This window comes from Lissotriton vulgaris, chromosome 12 (genome assembly GCF_964263255.1).
Source record: "Lissotriton vulgaris chromosome 12, aLisVul1.2, whole genome shotgun sequence".
Lineage (NCBI taxonomy): Eukaryota > Metazoa > Chordata > Amphibia > Caudata > Salamandridae > Lissotriton > Lissotriton vulgaris.
The window spans coordinates 36,334,661-36,351,696 of NC_141700.1; the positions used below are offsets into that span (position 1 = coordinate 36,334,661).

Here is a 17,036-nt window from a genome sequence, read left to right on the forward strand (position 1 = left end):
GGGCTATTATTGAGGAGCTTACGGTAAGTGAGGGATGTAGCCCGTTCTAGCATGTAATCTGTAAGTAGGCGATCTTCCAAGGGTGAGGACTCTGGGAGTTGTGTGTCTGCCGGAATGGCTGCAAGTAGTGCGTGGCGGACCTGAATGTACCTGTAGAGTTCCCTGTCGTTGAGCTCGTAGAGTTCTTTTAGTCGGGCAAAGGGGAGCACTTCATTCCTCTCCCACAGGTCACCCACCACGGAGATGCCTATCGTGTCCCACTGTGCGAACCCCTTGGTGTTCCTCAGGTTGCCTAATGCGCGAGAGTCCCATAGGGGGGTCATCCTCGTGATCTTCCCCTTCCAGCCCAGAGCTGCTGTAGCTGCATGCCATATCTGCACCGTTAACTTGGTGGGGCCGATCAGAGTACGCACCTTGCGGTGATCATATAGTGGACCCAGCAGACTGTCAGCGCCCAACTGCTCCCTGTCCGAGTGAAATGCTGGCTCGGTATGCGGTGCGTGTATCCATTGATTAATGGGCCTCAATTGTGCAGCCCAATAATACAGTTTCAGATTCGGTAGCGCAATGCCCCCGTCATACCAGTCCCTGTGTAGCTTAGATTGCGCCACTCGCGCCGGGAGGTTGCCCCACAGCAAGCTGGAAACTAGAGCCGCTACTTTCTGGAAGAATTTGGGTGGCACCGGGTAGGGCGAATTGTCGAGGACGTATAAGAAGCGCGGCAACGCCATCATCTTGTAAAGCGCCGCCCTGCCGAGGAGTGTTAACGGCAGGCCGGACCAGAATTCAACATCCCGCTTGAGTCTATCCAGGGGGGGCTTCAGATTTTTGTCTACGAATTCAGCCGGGTCCTTAGTGACGTGAATGCCCAGATATTTAAAGGATGATCCCGCCAAACGCAGCGGGCAAGTATCGTCAAGGTCAGGAGCCGGACCCCGTAGGACATACAGCTCTGATTTGGACCAATTTAGCGTGTAGCCTGAGATCCTGCCGTACGTGTCACAAATATGGAGCAAGGCCGGAATTCCCTCCCCGGGGTCCGTTAGATACAGCAGCATGTCGTCTGCGTAGAGGGACAGGCGGTCTTCCCAACCCCCGTTCCCTGGTATACCCTTGAGGAGGGGGGAGGCTCGTATGAGAGTTGCGAGTGGTTCCAGGGAGATGGCAAACAACAGGGGCGACAAAGGGCACCCCTGGCGCGTGCCCCGACCCAGCGGGAAAGTGCGGGAAATGTGGCCGTTCGCCACCACATGAGCCATCGGGGCCGTGTACAGCAGTTTTACCCATGCTAGAAAGCGAGGCCCGAACCCCATATGCGTCAGCGTTTCGAAAAGGTACTCCCACTCCACCAGGTCAAATGCCATTTTGGCATCAAGTGCTAGGATTACTGCCGGTGTGGTGATGGTGTCAGCTCTGGTCAGGATACCATGCAGTCGCCGCAAATTCAGCGCTGTGTTCCTGTGCGGCATAAACCCGGACTGATCCGGGTGTATTATGGAGGACAGATGGGGCAGGATCCGCTGCGCCAGAAGCTTGGCCAAGATTTTCACTTCCGCGTTTAATAAGGAAATTGGCCGATAGGAGGAGCAGTCCTCCGGGGGTTTACCCGGCTTGGGGATTGGTATTATAGTAGCCGCTCGCTGGTCTGGTGGAAGGGAACCCCTCGCCAGGCAGTCCTTGAACATCTCCAGCAGGTGCGTGCTGAGGGTGTCCGGCATCACTTGGTACCACTCTATGGGTATCCCATTTGGTCCCAGTGCCTTGCCCGGGTTTAGCGCCTTAATGGCCAGTTGGATCTCGTCGGCTGTGATGTCGGCCTCCAGCTCGCACGACGCCTCCGGTGAGAGGGTCTGAACCACAATTGGTGCTAAGAGCGCCCTGGCACTCTCAGGCGTAATTGTACGAGCCGGGGTGTACACTCGCTCAAAATGGGACGCAAGTAGTTCTGTAATGTGCCTTGGATCTGTGTGTGTCTCCCCTTGTTCATCTTTAAGACATTGGACCCCCCTGGAGCGACCCTCACGTTTATCGAGCCACGCCAGCATTTTCCCCGCCTTGTCCCCCACTTCGTAGATCCTATTCTGAGTGTCGGTTAAGTGCCCCTTGACCATCCCCCGCAGGTGATCATTGTATAGCTGCTGTTGGAGAGTGAGTGCGTGCAGGGCAGTGGGAGAAGAAGACCACAATCTTTGAAGTGTTATTAATTGCGCAGTTACCAAGTTAGTGGACAGGCAGACTTACACAAGGCACTATGTGCAGAATACATTAAATGCTTAAGTGCTAAGGTGCACAAACTGCCATCATCACTAGATGAGGTTTCTATTACAATGACGGTCCTTAGTCACGAGACCCGCGATTCGAAAGCCGTGAGCTGAGCGGAGGTGTGCCGCGGGTCGGGGAGCCCAGGAGCCACGGTGCAGCTGCCACCTTAGCCGTAGCTGTAGCCGTAACGCAGAGCCGGAGCCGCGAGTGGTGAGTGGCGGTGAGTGGCAGTAAGGAGCCGCGGGTAGAGCCGCGAGCCACGGTACCTCCCACCATAGCCGCAGCCGGGCCCGGAGTCGCGAGCAGTGGTGAGCGGCAGTGAGGAGCTGTGAGGAGCTGCGGGAGGAGCCGCGGCATCCGCGAGCAGTGGTGAGCGGCGGTGTGGAGCAAGTGAAGAGTGGCCTGTCTTCCCCTCCGTAGCATTTCTCCCCCTTCTAGTGCAGCCGCGAGCGGAGTGAAGTATTTGGGGCATTGTTGAGTAACAAGAGCTGGGCAGGACAGGTGCCCTGCCCGCCTCGCCTGCCATGCCTGCTTTTGCCCGCCCATAGTGAGGGATGGCACCAACTTTGCTTACCGGTCAACACTTGTCAATCACTGTCCTCTGCCTACCTCTACCTCCCCTCTCAGCCTGCCTTTCTGCCTGCCTTCCTGTGGGAAGAACCTCCGTGCCCATAGGCAACCAGGGGCAGCGAGCAGTAATGTGGTAACAGAGGTTCGCAGCCAGAAAACCTTGTTTAAACCCCAGCCTCCACAATCAAGGGGGGCTATGGAGGACTGAAGGTTCATAAGGGGGATTGTGAGGAGCTGCTGAGGTATCAAGGACCGTGGAGACAGCGGAAACGATGAACCTCTGACCACAGATCACAGCGGGAATTAGAGTCAACAGGGGGGATAAGCCTGAGGCCGTGTCCGTGAGAGTGGAGCCTGCTGGGATTAGCTTTCCTTCTGGGCAGTCACCGGCAGCCATCCCCTCTCATCGTTGGGTGAATGCACGGTCACCCAGTTTCAGTTTCTATCAAGAGGCGGTGGACAAGAAGACCACAACAAGATCATTGCCAGAAGTTCAAGCGACACAGAAGGAGTGCTAAGGAATAAAGCAGGGACGAAGGAAATGCGATCAGGGAAAGTTCGTCAAGAAGCGACTGGCAAAAAAACAAAACATTTTATCAAAAAAGTATCCGAGGAAGGCTCACATATAAGCCAAAAGGGAAAGTCTGCAAGATCAAGAGTGAGGCTGGTGTCAGCACCGACTCCCGAAACAACAACGCTGAGCCCAAGAAGCAAAACCGGGATTTATCAATTCTTTTAATTGAAGGATCCCATGGCGGCGATCTATGCACCAACAGCTGAGGCCTCCAAATTGCCAAGCCCCATCATTCCAGACAGTACAGATGTCCCCTCGGTACAAGTCTCGACTAAAATCAACAATGCTCTAACTGGGAACCAACCCCCACAGAATCAAATGATACACAAACGACTGAATAAGTCGGTAATAATAACAGCACAAGTGCACCAATTCAAACCCCCAACAAATACAAGGGAAACAACTAGAAGTGCAGTAAATAAGGGAAGTACAGAGGACTCCACGCCAAAATCAAAACTAATGAACTTAAGCAGAAGTATAAATCTCAGAGACATAGCAACTGAGGGAATTACAAACATAAAGCAACCCTCAAGGGAAGCCATGGACGATATATTAAAGCGCAGTGAATCATCCAAGCAGCTAGCACAACAGGAGGAACCCTGGTCAAATTCACTTTCCCTATCTAATGACCCCATTTTTTTAGAAATTTTGGAAAAATGTAACCCAGAACAAAGAACCCCAAGGGAACGCCTTATTAGCAGCAACGTATTCTAAAGCTCAACAGAGCAGTTCGGGAATGGTGGTTTCTACCCTACGAAGTCCCCTGGCTGATAAAGATCAACAACGGTTTGTACTAGACGATAGCAGAGGTTCTCTAATTACACTAAATCATTTAAATCTCTCAGCACCTATAACTATTTCCTCCGTTAGCACGACAGATCATGAATTAGATGTTTCACAGAAGTGCCAAGAACAGCAGCCAAGCACTCAATGGAGCCAGTCTTTGCTAGGCACCCTAGATCAAGCAATAATGGTGTTGAATTATCAATCTGACTAAATGGAGGTCCAAATAGAATCGCTGGCCACATCTCAGGCATAAACGCCAAGATGGATTTACTCACGTCGCTCCTAACCAACAGGGGGAACCGGAGCTTCAAACACACAAAGACATACAACATCCCAACTGCGGCTGCGGAAGCATAATCGAGAAATTGGCAAGTCTACCGGACACTTTAAAGGACATATTAGGGGCCGTAAAACTAACCTGTAATAACAAGCAGAATAAGAAAGCGCAACATAATCGGACATGCGGCAATTTCAAAAAGCAATAACTCAATAACCAATTCAAGTAGTAAAGCAAATGACGATCTAGAGCAAGCGGTACTCGACGGGCAACCGGAAACAATAGATAATCTAATGGAAACATCACAGTCCTCCAACAAGACCTCGCCCCCTGAAAAACCAACAAAAAGGCAAAGAAAACGCGCAAGGAAGGCAAGGCTGAAATACAAAAAGCAACAAAGTATAGACTCAGGAAAAAACTTTTCAATATTCAAAATGAGAACACCCCGTGGAGGCGAAAGTAAATCATTGAACATGTCCCTGCATGGAGTGGCAGTAACCGATGTAGCACAACGGAAATATACCTCAGATTCCATTCCAATGGAAGGAAGCCTCGTCCCCGTAGTAAAATCATTCCCACCTTTCAAAAAAACAAGATGAATCAACTTCTCCCTGAAGATCATGGTCATCGATTAACAAAAGAAAAAGAATCTAAAAGTAGACAGGAAACGCGGATACCTCTAAAATCTGAAGAACCTGAACCAATTAAAGGTGTAGGGCAAACAGGAATAACCAAAATCATAGACAGAATCGCCTCTAGGGACAATACGCATCAAAAAAACAGCGAGAGAAGAGGAATTTCCAAATAGGAATAAGGGAAGTAAAACACGGAATGCATTAAGAAGACAGGAAGATTTAACAAACAAAATGCACCTGGAAAAAATAAAAACTAAACCCCTAACCGAGCACAACTCATTGAAAGTTATAATAATTGGTAAGGACCGAAGATGCATGCTACCCACCAGGGAACCAGAAACCCGAACAACCAAGGATAAGGAAAACAAGGATTCTGGGAAAAACAGAGGAAATAAACGAGGAGGTGAACGATGAACGAGAGGAACAAGAAGCTCACGCCATGTGTGACTCATTCACAATTAACAATTCTACACCCGTTAGAGATGACACCTCACAACTGCCCGAAGGCCATCCTAACCACACAGAGGCGTTCGAATTAAAACTGACATTCGTGCCAGAATATCCAACAAAAGCAAGCCAGGATATCCTGAATGGAGGGAACTTGTTAAAATTGTTCAAGGAAATCCCAGAATTAAAAGGGTTAACCTCCCAGGATTTAATAGCCGTTGGATTTCAACAAAAAAGACAAAATCCAGACACTGAAGAATCCGTGACAACTTGGGCCTCAATGGACCTGGTGGACAATATATATTCTGTGAGACTAAGATTTGGAGCCTGGGGAATTACTTTGATGCTACATAAACGTCCTAGGTACCCTTATCCCCTACTAGATAGTCCAAGAAAATCAAAAAAGGAAGTTAAAGCCGGGAAAAGCCAGAGCACATGCGTACGAGGCGCTCGCGCAACCACGCCATCATTATTAACCAACGGAAACAGGGCCAACACATCAGTTAGTTTACAATATGTGTGAAGCCGAACACTGGACAGGATGGATTGGTCATGGGTACCAATGGCGTTAAGCAAAAAACATACCTAACAAAAAATTCAAAAATAACAATGAAAGCAGAGACACAGGAACAAATCCAGAAGGAAAAAAGTCTGCATAGTGTCACGTTTTTCTCTTGGAATGTCCATGGCTTTCAAGAAATGGATCAGGACCATGAAACCCTAGGCTTCTTTCAGCAACAAGACATAATCATGTTTCAGGAAACATGGAAAATGATGCCTACTTCAATTCCAGGATTTAAAGAACACCACATTTTCGCAGAAAGATTTTCCCCTTTTGGGCATCCGCAAGGTGGTTTATCAATATACGTAGCCCAAAAGTACGATTGGTTATCAGAAGAACAGGACGTGGGGGTTAATTGTGTTCAAGTGATTAAAATTAGTAATGAGTCCCCACTAAAGAAACAAAAGTGGCAACTTCTACTGATTAAAGTCTACATTCACCCAGAGAGGAAGACCCAGAAAGAAAAATATTCTATTTTAATGTCCCTGATAAAAGCAATGAAAAGATCTTCCGTGCAATGCCCAATGTTCATCTCAGGAGACTTCAACTGCAACCTCATAACTAAAAACCAGGTTGAAGGGAAGTCGCAAGTGATCTGCGGTGTATGAAAAATAACTAACATACTAGAAGACCTGGGACTGACAATTTTGAACGGCAACACAAAGGGCGATATACCAACAACTGTTACGTATCTGAGTGGCAAGGCTCGCTCAACAATAGACCTCACAATTACTAGTAATAAGTTACTCCCCAGTTTCAAATTGTCCAACGCATAGAAAGCGATCATTTCCCCCAAACAACGAGACGGCACATCTCTCTCACTTCGGCCCAAAAATTGAATTCCCTTATACAACACGCCGATAAGTTTAACTTTAAAAAACTAAAATGGCGATGTGGGGGCTTGAAAAGTATCCAGGAGACAGCAAGGGAGTACGTGACAGAGGATAAACGCGTAAATAACTGGGAACAGTTGGCCCAGGTCCTTACCCGAAAATTTTCAGCACTGCCGGGTAGTCAAAGAAGACTAAACACCAGAAGGGAGCCTTGGTACAACACGGACCTACGAGATCAAAAGAGAAGGGTCGCAAGAGAGGTCAGACTTCAAACGCAGGCAAAAACAATGGGGAGAAGCCCAAACAATAGTAAATTAACGGAAGTAAGGAACGTATACAGGAAGATGCTGAGGAACGCCATAATTGCACATAAGGAAACCATCTGGAACAAATTATTGTGCGCAGGTAATTTGCCAAATAGCATGGACTTCTGGGGCATCATAAACGATCTGAATAAAGGAGCAAGACTCCAACAAGAGGCAGGAATTGGAGAGGAAATGTGGGTTCAACACGTGCGAAACTTGTACTACAATACAGACTTAAGCACCACTGTTGGTTCCCACGGGATCGTGTTGGAAGAGGGAAAAAGAAAAAGAAATTTGAGTCCGGACAATGGAGAAAATGAAGATAGCGAACAAAAGATAGGAGGTAATGAACAAAATTCACTAACCACCAGCAAACAATTGCGAGGCATAATATTAAAACTGAAGACAGAAGGAGCGGCAGGTCCAAATGGGCTGCCCAACACGCTTTTTAAGAACGACCCAGACTTCTGGTCAGAGATCCTAACGCCTCTCTTCAATCACATACTGACGTCCCTGTTTCTTGAAAAGGGAACATAATACACCCGATATTTAAACAGGGAGACCACCGCAAGCCAGCGAATTATAGGTTGATATCCTTAATTGATGTTGAGGCTAAACTTTATGCTTCTTGCCTTCTAGTACAGCTGCGAGACTGGATGGACAATACGAACATAATTCCCAAGTTCCAAACAGGCTTCAGGCAAGGGATGGGAACAATAACTAATTGGGCTATTTTGGCGCTTTTAACAGTAAAACAATAAAAAAGAGAACACTGCTGTATGCATGTTTCGTCAACATAAAATCAGCTTTTGACCGAGTGAGCAGAGAGCACCTCTGGGTAAAGCTAAATGCCTGGGGTCTGCCGAGCCAACTACTAAATGCAATAATCGCCCTAAACAGCGATACCTGGGCAAGAGTGAAATTAGGCGATGGATTCAGCACAACTTCGAGCATTGACATGCAGCAGGGTTTAAAACAAGGATGCGTGTTCGCACCAAGCCTATTTAACTTGTTCCTTTCAGACATCAGTAGAGTCAACGTAGCAGCCAAATGTCATCCGCCGATTATGGCCAACAAGCCGATCACCATATTACAATATGCGGACAACATTGTAGTGCTAAGCCAAACTCCAATAGGCCTACAAAGAGCAATAAATAACCTAGCATCCTATTTGAACCAGGAAAAATTTGAACTAAACAAAGCAAAAACAAAAGTTATTCGTTTAGTGGATCCAAAAAAAATCAAGTTCAAATGGACGGTGAATGGGGCAACGGTGGAAGAGCGAGGGTCCTATAAATACCTTGGTATATTGATAGGGCAAGGCTTAACACACAAGGAGCATAAATTGGCAATAAAAGCCAAAGCGCAATCGATAATTTTTGCATATCGATTACTAAAAACAAAATTGGATTGCCTGAATCACAACCATCTTTTAAAGGTGATGGCTGCTCAAATCTGGCCCACCTGTCTTACGGTTTAGTCACGCGGTGTGGCAATGAAGCGGACCTACTAAACGACCTCCAGACAAAGATCTACAAGGCCGTTTTCAACCTGCCAAAATCTGCCTCCCCATCGCGAGTGCGGCTCAAATTTGGCCTTTTACATCAGAAATTTCGGAGCATGAGCGGCTTCATGAAGCTATGCCAAAAATTTCGTTCCGCAGACCCAGACACAATGGATAGTTTATGCTGGGAAGAAATCATGTATCAGGTGGACCAAGAAACATCGACTTCCTTGGGAAGATATTTGAAAACTTGTTTGGCCGACCTGGACTTAGAAACAGTATGGGAGCACAGGACAGATAGAGCAAGTATTAGTAGAGCGGCCAATGAGGCAGCAAAAAGGAAATCTTTTTTGGCGGATAAAAACACAACCTCTAAACGTCGGCATGGGGGGACAGTCATTACGTCCTACAAATCACTTAAACCGCAAGCATACTTAGTATCACACTTTAGCAGGTATTTAAAAAAGAGCTACACAAACTATCGGATGGGTCAGCATGTCTCAAAAGATCTTCAGGTAAGAGAAAGGGTTCCCTTAAGGCACAGATAAAGACAGGTATAAAATAACGTACCTTATGACTTAACAAATACATACAACAAAATATGGAAAAGTTAAAAATTCATTTATTTGAATATATTAAAAAAACAATGAATAGGGATAACTAAACTAAATCCCTGAACTAAAACAAGATACAATTGAAACAATACATATAATTGCGACCTGCACAATTACAAGCAGACAGAACAGTTACAACATACATTTGTTGGATACAGGTTTGTATATTCTTTCTCCGCTCTAATATCACCGGAGTAGTATGACTACTAAATCAGCGTATCTATTATGGTGTTGGAGACTTGAATTATACGCTTTAGGTTGCGTCAACGCGTTTCGGTGATAACTCCTTATTATGATCACCTTTATCAAGACATAAATTTTGTCTGCCAGAACCAGAGGGTATGTAAAATCGCCAAAAGATCTTCAGCCATCCTGGAAACACAAAAATTAAACAGCGCAGTGCCGACTATGTGGATATAAAAAGGAATCCTTAACTCACCTTTTATGCGTATGTCCAGCAGTCATGGCCCTGAGGAGATGGTATTTAAAACCCATTTTTAATGAACAGAACATTTGTACATGCAGACAGGCTGAAATAAGCTCCTCCATTATTCTGGCCTGCCGGGGAGTAAAATTCCTGGCAGAGGTAAGAAAACGCTTAGGACAAGCCGAACAGGAGGTAAACAGAGAAGAATAATTCTCCAGGCATGGACCCTACGGGCCATCCGCGCAACATATGGACCGAATGTAAAACAGACTAACTGGCAGATGCATCAAAGTAATGTTTTGCGAGTCCTTAATAGCGAATTTTAAGGAATCGCTATTAAAGACTCGCAAAACGGGATGCATGTAGGAATCGCAATGTTATTAGCGATTCCTTAAGATTCCTTATTAGCGATTCGGTAATAGCTAATCGATAATAAGGAATGGCTTCCCCATTCATTCCTATGGGCCTAAAGGCCTAAAGGCCCATAGGAATGAATGGGAAAGCCATTCCTTATTAGCGATTAGCTATTACCGAATCGCTAATGTTCCGCTATTTCAAGGGTGCCAGGGCGTCCAAAGGACACCCTGTTGCACCCCTGAAATGGACCTGTGCACAAATGATACACACACACATGCCCTAAGGGCATGTGTGCGCGCAACATGTAACTTTGAAAAATGCACAAAAGTGCATTTTTCAAAGTTTTAGCAAATTACCACGAAGTTCAACTTCATGGTAATTTGCTCCCCCTATTAGCGAAATCGCTATTTTTTTAGGTTTCATGCATTGCATTTAAGGAATCTCATTTTGGGATTCCTTAAATGCAAGAGCAATTTAAGGAATCTCTATTTAGAGATTCCTTAAATTGCGATTTTTGCATTTGGGATGATGCATCCCAAATGCAAAAATACCGGGAGCAAACGGGCAGATTCTGAGAATCTGCCCGTTTGCTCCCGGTATTTTCTTTGATGCATCTGCCTATAAGAGTTTACTAATTTGGCAGGTTCACAGAAGCTGGACTAGATCTATATTTTAATTATTACATTTTTAACATTTTATATGCCAGCTAATTATAAGGACCCAAGTTATAAAACGAATGGGTAACTTTTACCGTTGTTTGGTATTAATGGTGACTGTAAAGTAACTTCTGTTTTTTTGGGGGGATGATTGTAAAGATTTTAATTAATCACACAATAAATTTTGACTTGACACCAGTGTAACAGTGTAGAGTGTAGACAGTCTTGGCTGAAAAGACGAGTGTACCAGGAGGCCAAATGGAGCCATTAACAAAATTCTGTCTTTTCATGGAAAGTGGAATATTTGATGAGCTCTTGTTTCTCCCCAAACCTACTGGCTGAGTATAGCATTGCTTGCCCCTGAATTGCACTATATTTTAGCATGTACGTATCGCTTCACATCCCTAACACATTGGGTGGGTGGTAAAGAACTCTGTTTTACATTAATGGGGGAAAGGGAAATGTACTTGGTCATACTGCTGAGGCTACATGCTAGTAGTAAAGCATAAAAAATGTATCAATTTACTTTGCTTATTGATCCTAAATCCCCACCTGCAATCATAATTGAGAGGGAGACAGATGTAAAAAATTACCACAGGAAAAGTAGTAATCGTAAAAAGAATAAATACTCGACAGACTTAAATTCTTGTGCAAAATGCTCTGCTGGAGTTTAAAGATCAAGGCATAGAGAAAACCGAAATTAAAGACAATTTGGGAAACTGAGTGAAAAATAGGAAGCAGTGATTGGACAACTGGGGTTGTTATGACTTCCATGTTCTGAAACTTAAAGGGAACAGTTGCTCCGGACAGAAACATGATTTGTTGTATAGTAACTTATGACGAACCATTGTCTATGTTTTCCTTGACTTCGAATTCCTTTGCAAGGCTTTCAATGTCTTTATTTTCGTGACTGTTTCTTAGACTTGATTTGTAGGTGACAACACACTCTTACATACCTCAGATCTCTGTGTGCACTTACATTGGCTAATTAGTAGACCAAACAAAGTGATGCTAACCACAAAACTAGGTCCAAGCGACAATAGTGTTGCAAAATGACAACATAAATGTAAACATATCTTAATCGCCAAACTCTTAAAAAAATGTCAAAACAAGTAATCATCAAGTAGAGCAGAAGATATTTTCTTCCATGGAATTTATAAATGTCACTTTTATTATGGTTTCATATAGAAAAGGTCGGTCCCTGTCCTGATAAATAAACATGGAATAAATATATACATTCTTGATTCAAGTACTGCTAGTTCTGAGAAGCATACATAATGTGGTGTATGGGGCAATTATTTTGCAAGAAACAACCCATAGTAACTTTGTCCTATGTGTATGTGAATTAAAAACATCCCAGACGACTGCTGAGTTTTAAGTATTGCCAAAAGGCATTGTATAGATGTTTCAAGATGTAAGTTTTTCCTCCATAAATTCTTCATCACAGTTTACGTGAAAATGAACATTCAGGGAGGATAAAGATTTAAACTTCCTTTCCCAACTATGGCACTTTTCCTGTACATGTAATGCATATGCTTTGCAAAAATGTAATTGATTTCAACTGATTAGTTGGAACATTTTGGGAAATGTTCATATGACATGACAAATGATATATATAGCCCTCACCCACCAACCTAGTTGGTGGCATGCTTCATCATCGGGCCCACCACAGTGGCACCTAACGTGCCCCGGGTGTGCTTCGACGCCAGATTACTGCGGAGCTGGTATAATTACTGAGTGTGCAATGTGGTGAGTGTGAAGGTGAAGATTAAAAAGCCATACAAAAGTCCCAGCACCCGAGGGTAAAAACTATTTTAATAAAACTGGGTATCTGTTGGCACATTAGGTGCCACTGTGGTGGGCCCGATGATGAAGCATGCCACCAACTAGGTTGGTGGGTGAGGGCTTTCTAATAAAACCTACTGGTTTTCCTTGACATACGTACTCCATTGAGTCTTATCTGTAAAAACTTAGCTAGTCTTTCTTGGTTTTTGATATATAAAAGTGGGGATTCAGACTAGCTTATCTAGTCCTCCCTCTCTCCTTTGATTTAGTGAAATGATATATATACCCTTGACGGAGAATGGAAGCACAAATATTGAATGGGGCAAGTTTCAGAGCCCACAGAATTTTCTATGTTGTGTTCACTGCTTGATAATGGGATGAGCAAGCTCAGGTTCTGACTTCTCTGCAGCTGAGATGAGGATGAATGCCACCTCTAGTATTGGGAGTTGCCACAATGTGCATACATTCTGCGCTTTTTAAACAGGTGTGGAGGGCTGCAGTCTGCCAGTGGGATTTTTTGTTTATTCTGAGGATGGCAATCAGCAAACCAACAAAAATATTTACCTCAAAGTGCCAACGTGATACAATCTCAGAAGCATCCATAAACACAGCAGGTTTAATTGCTTCAGACAGGATGATACTAACAATTGTCGGGTATACAAAAGGTTTTCATTCAGGGGATAACTTTTAGAAATGTTTGCTATGTAAAAAAAGGTAGAAAATGGCGGAGAATTGTGAGAAAACAATTAAGATTAAAATGTGCAGTATTAAGCAAATGGCAGAAAAATTACTTAAACTCCAGTTTAATATAAACCCTAGATTATGAATTAAAAGGAAACTCGTTTTTTTCAAACCTTTGGTTAAAGTTTTTCTAATATAACTTACCTTACATCTGATTTCTTTCTTGAGTTCATAATATTTCCCTTTATAGTAAAAAATAACGTGTACCAGTTTTCTTTCAAATCCACAAATATCTGGGCCTATAAGAAAAACATGTATTCATTGTTGTTGAGGATACGTTTTTTAAATATTGTCATAGAAAGAGACTCGACTTAGATTTCTTTACACATCATAACAATACTCACCGAACATAATGTAATATTTAGACTGTCCAGACATCTGCTCTTGGTCCAAGTCAGAAGGAAAAAGTTTGACATACCCACCGCCACAGTCAACTGTGCGTTCATGTTTAATGGAAAACTGAATGACCAAAGTAGTCCCCTCATTTCTGAACGGAGTAAAGCGGGATGATATTGCGTAATATTTTCCATCTCCTCTAGTCTGGATTCCTGGGAGAAATGCATAATTATTGATTTTAAATTTCTGAAATTAAACAAAAGTTAGGGAGCATGGGACAGTCGGCACAAAGAAACAATGAACAAGTTACTTACCTTCGGTAACGCTATATCTGTAAGAAACAGTAGTTAGTGTTAGATTCCTTGCCTTAGAATATCCCCAGGCGTCAGACTGGATCCGGAAATTTTTGCGTAGCAGTAGCCTTGCGCGTCGGTAGGCGTCTTCTGCGGCTCCACGTCCGTCGTCGGAGTACTTAGACGCCGCCTCGGCGTGCTGACGTCAGTTCTTAGACACAGCTTTTCCGCGTCAGAAACGCAGAGCCATGTTAAAAACCAACACTGGTGCCATTGAAACTAGGGCCCTGAAAGGGGATGACCTTAACCCTAGATATATGTTCGCAGAACGGGGAAGATGGGTGGGGCGGTAAGGAATCTAATACTAACTACTGTTTCTTACAGATATATCGTTACCGAAGGTAAGTAACTTGTTCATCTGAAAGAAACAGGTTAGTAGTAGATTCCTTACCTTAGAATAGATACCACAGCAATACCAACCCCGGTGGTGGGTCTGCGAACCAATAATCACACCAGAAAGTCCCGGAGGTCGGAACGGCCAAAGAAGCCATCCCTCCGGACTTGGCTGTTTAGACAGTAGTGTCTTGCAAACGTGTGCAGCGATGCCCACGTAGCTGCCTGACAGATGTCCTGCAAAGGGACACCCCGGCCCAGGGCAGTGGTAGCCGCTGTGGCCCGAGTGGAATGGGCCCTCAGCCCAACAGGAGGCTCCTTCTTTGCCAAGGAGTAACAAGCCTTGATACACAAGACGACCCACCGAGAGATGGTCCGCTTCTGTACCGCCCGTCCCTTCTTAGCGCCCATGTAACCAACAAAGAGTTGGTCATCCACCTGGAACTGGCGTGTGTGATCCAGATAGAATGAGAGTGCACGTTTTGGGTCCAGACGGTGGAGCCTCTCTTCCTCCTTTGAGGGATGCGGAGGCGGAAAGAAGGTGGGCAAGGTGATAGACTGCCCGATTTGGAAGGCCGTGACAACCATGGGCTGGAAAGAGGGTCTAGTCCGCAACACAACCTTGTCCGGATGGACAGAAAGGAAAGGAGGCTTGGATGAAAGAGCCTGGAGCTCACTCACTCTGGTGGCAGAGGTGATGGCAACCAGGAAAGCAGTCTTCAGAGTAAGAAAGCATATAGGACAGTTGTGAAGTGGCTCAAAGGGAGCGCACATCAGATAAGTAAGAACCAGGTTCAAGTACCACTGAGGCATCACGAAAGGAAAAGGTGGAAACGTGTGTGTGATGCCTTTCAGAAAACGAGTTACAATAGGGGACTTGAACAAAGATGGCTGATCAGGCAGCCTTAGAAAGGCTGAAAGGGCAGAAAGGTAGCCCTTGATAGTACCCAGAGCAGAGCCCTGCTGGGCAAGAGAAAGAAGGAAGAGAAGAACCTCAGAAAGAGGGGCAGAGAGAGGATCCACAGCCTTTGCTGTGCACCAGGCCACAAATCTGTTCCACCTGTAGGCGTATACCGACTTTGTGGAGGGACGCCTGGCTGCCAGAAGGATATTACAGACTTCAGGAGGCAAGTCAAATGGCCTCAACTGTCGCCGCTCAATCTCCAAGCATGGAGGTGGAGACTGGACAGGTTTGGGTGGAGGACCGTCCCCTGCTGCTGCGACAGAAGGTCCTCATGAAGAGGCAGACGAACCGGGGGATCGACTGACATACTGAGTAGCTCGGGATACCAGTACCTACGTGCCCAGTCTGGAGCCACAAGGATGACTTGGGCCTGGTCGCGTTTGATCTTCTTCAGCACTCTGGGCAGAAGTGGTATAGGCGGAAAGGCGTACAACAGACCGCAACTCCACTTGCGACGAAAAGTGCCTCCGAGCGAGTGCAGCCTTGGAAATTCCAATGCGCAGAACTGATGACATTGCGCGTTCTCTTCGGTGGCGAATAGATCTAACCAAGGCTCTCCCCACTGCAGAAAGAGTCCTTGCATCACGTCCGAGTTCAGATCGTGATCCATCATGCACCGGCGGCTGAGTTCGTCTGCCCTGGCGTTCAGAGAACCTGCCAGGTGTTGAACCACCAGAGTCACGCCCTGATGTTCCAGCCACTGCCAGAGGTGCAGAGCCTCCTGGCAGAGGATCCACGACCCCACCCCGCCCTGTTTGTTGCAGTACCACATGGCGGTGGTGTTGTCCGTGAACACCTGCACTACATTCCTCCCCCGGACAGAGGGGAGGAATGCCTTCAGTGCAAGACGAATTGCCCGCAGCGCCAAAAGGTTAATATGGAGCCGGGACTCCGGCGGAGACCAGAGGCCTCTGATCTCCACCTCTCCCATGTGGCCTCCCCAGCCCTGGAGGGACGCGTCCGTCACAACTACGTGCTCCGGTTGGGGAAGGGAGAGGGATCTGCCGCTGACCCAATAGCGCTCCGTGAGCCACCACTGCAGCGGTCTTGCAGTGCCCTCCGAGATCAGGACATGGTCAGACAGGTTGCCCTGATGCTGGGCCCACTGAAACTTCAGGTCCCACTGCAGGGCCCGCATCCGCCACCGGGCGTGATGCACCAGAAGGATGCAGGAGGCCATCAGCCCCAGAAGCCGCAGCGTCAACCTGACCGAGACTCAGGATAAAGGCTGAAAGATCGGAATCAGAGCCTGAATATCCCGAACCCGCTGCTCGGGGGGATAAACCCGAAATTGCGCCGAGTCGAGAACCGCTCCGATGAAGAGGAGCTTTTGAGAGGGACACAGGTGTGACTTCGGCACATTGATGGAGAACCCCAGCAGGTGCAGGAGGTCCGCCATCGTCTGGAGGTGGCTGACGACTGTCTGGGGCGAGCCCACCTTCAACAACCAGTCGTCGAGGTAGGGGAAGACTGAAACCCCTAACCTGCGCAGATGAGCTGCGACCACCGCCATCACTTTCGTGAACACCCGTGGGGCGCTGGTAAGGCCAAAGGGGGGCACGGTAAACTGAAAGTGCTCGTGGCCTACCGTGAACTGCAGGTAGCGCCGGTGGACCGGCAGGACGTGGATGTGGAAATAAGCGTCCTGCAAGTCCAACGCTACCATCCAGTCTCCCGGGTCCAGGGCAGCTAAGACCTGAGCCAGTGTCAGCATT

The 17,036-nt window shown here is 46.2% G+C and overlaps 1 protein-coding gene across 1 annotated transcript in view; it reads right to left on the reverse strand.

Moving 5' to 3' along the window:
- Positions 1-17,036, reverse strand: part of CALR3 (calreticulin 3) — a 120,341-nt gene that overhangs the window by 88,988 nt on the left and 14,317 nt on the right. Inside the window, exons 3-4 of the mRNA XM_086946329.1 lie at positions 13,680-13,883; positions 13,480-13,574 (exon numbers count right to left, since the gene is read on the reverse strand). Of these exons, the coding sequence (XP_086802455.1) occupies positions 13,480-13,574; positions 13,680-13,883 (299 nt within the window). The remainder of the gene's footprint in view (positions 1-13,479; positions 13,575-13,679; positions 13,884-17,036) is intronic.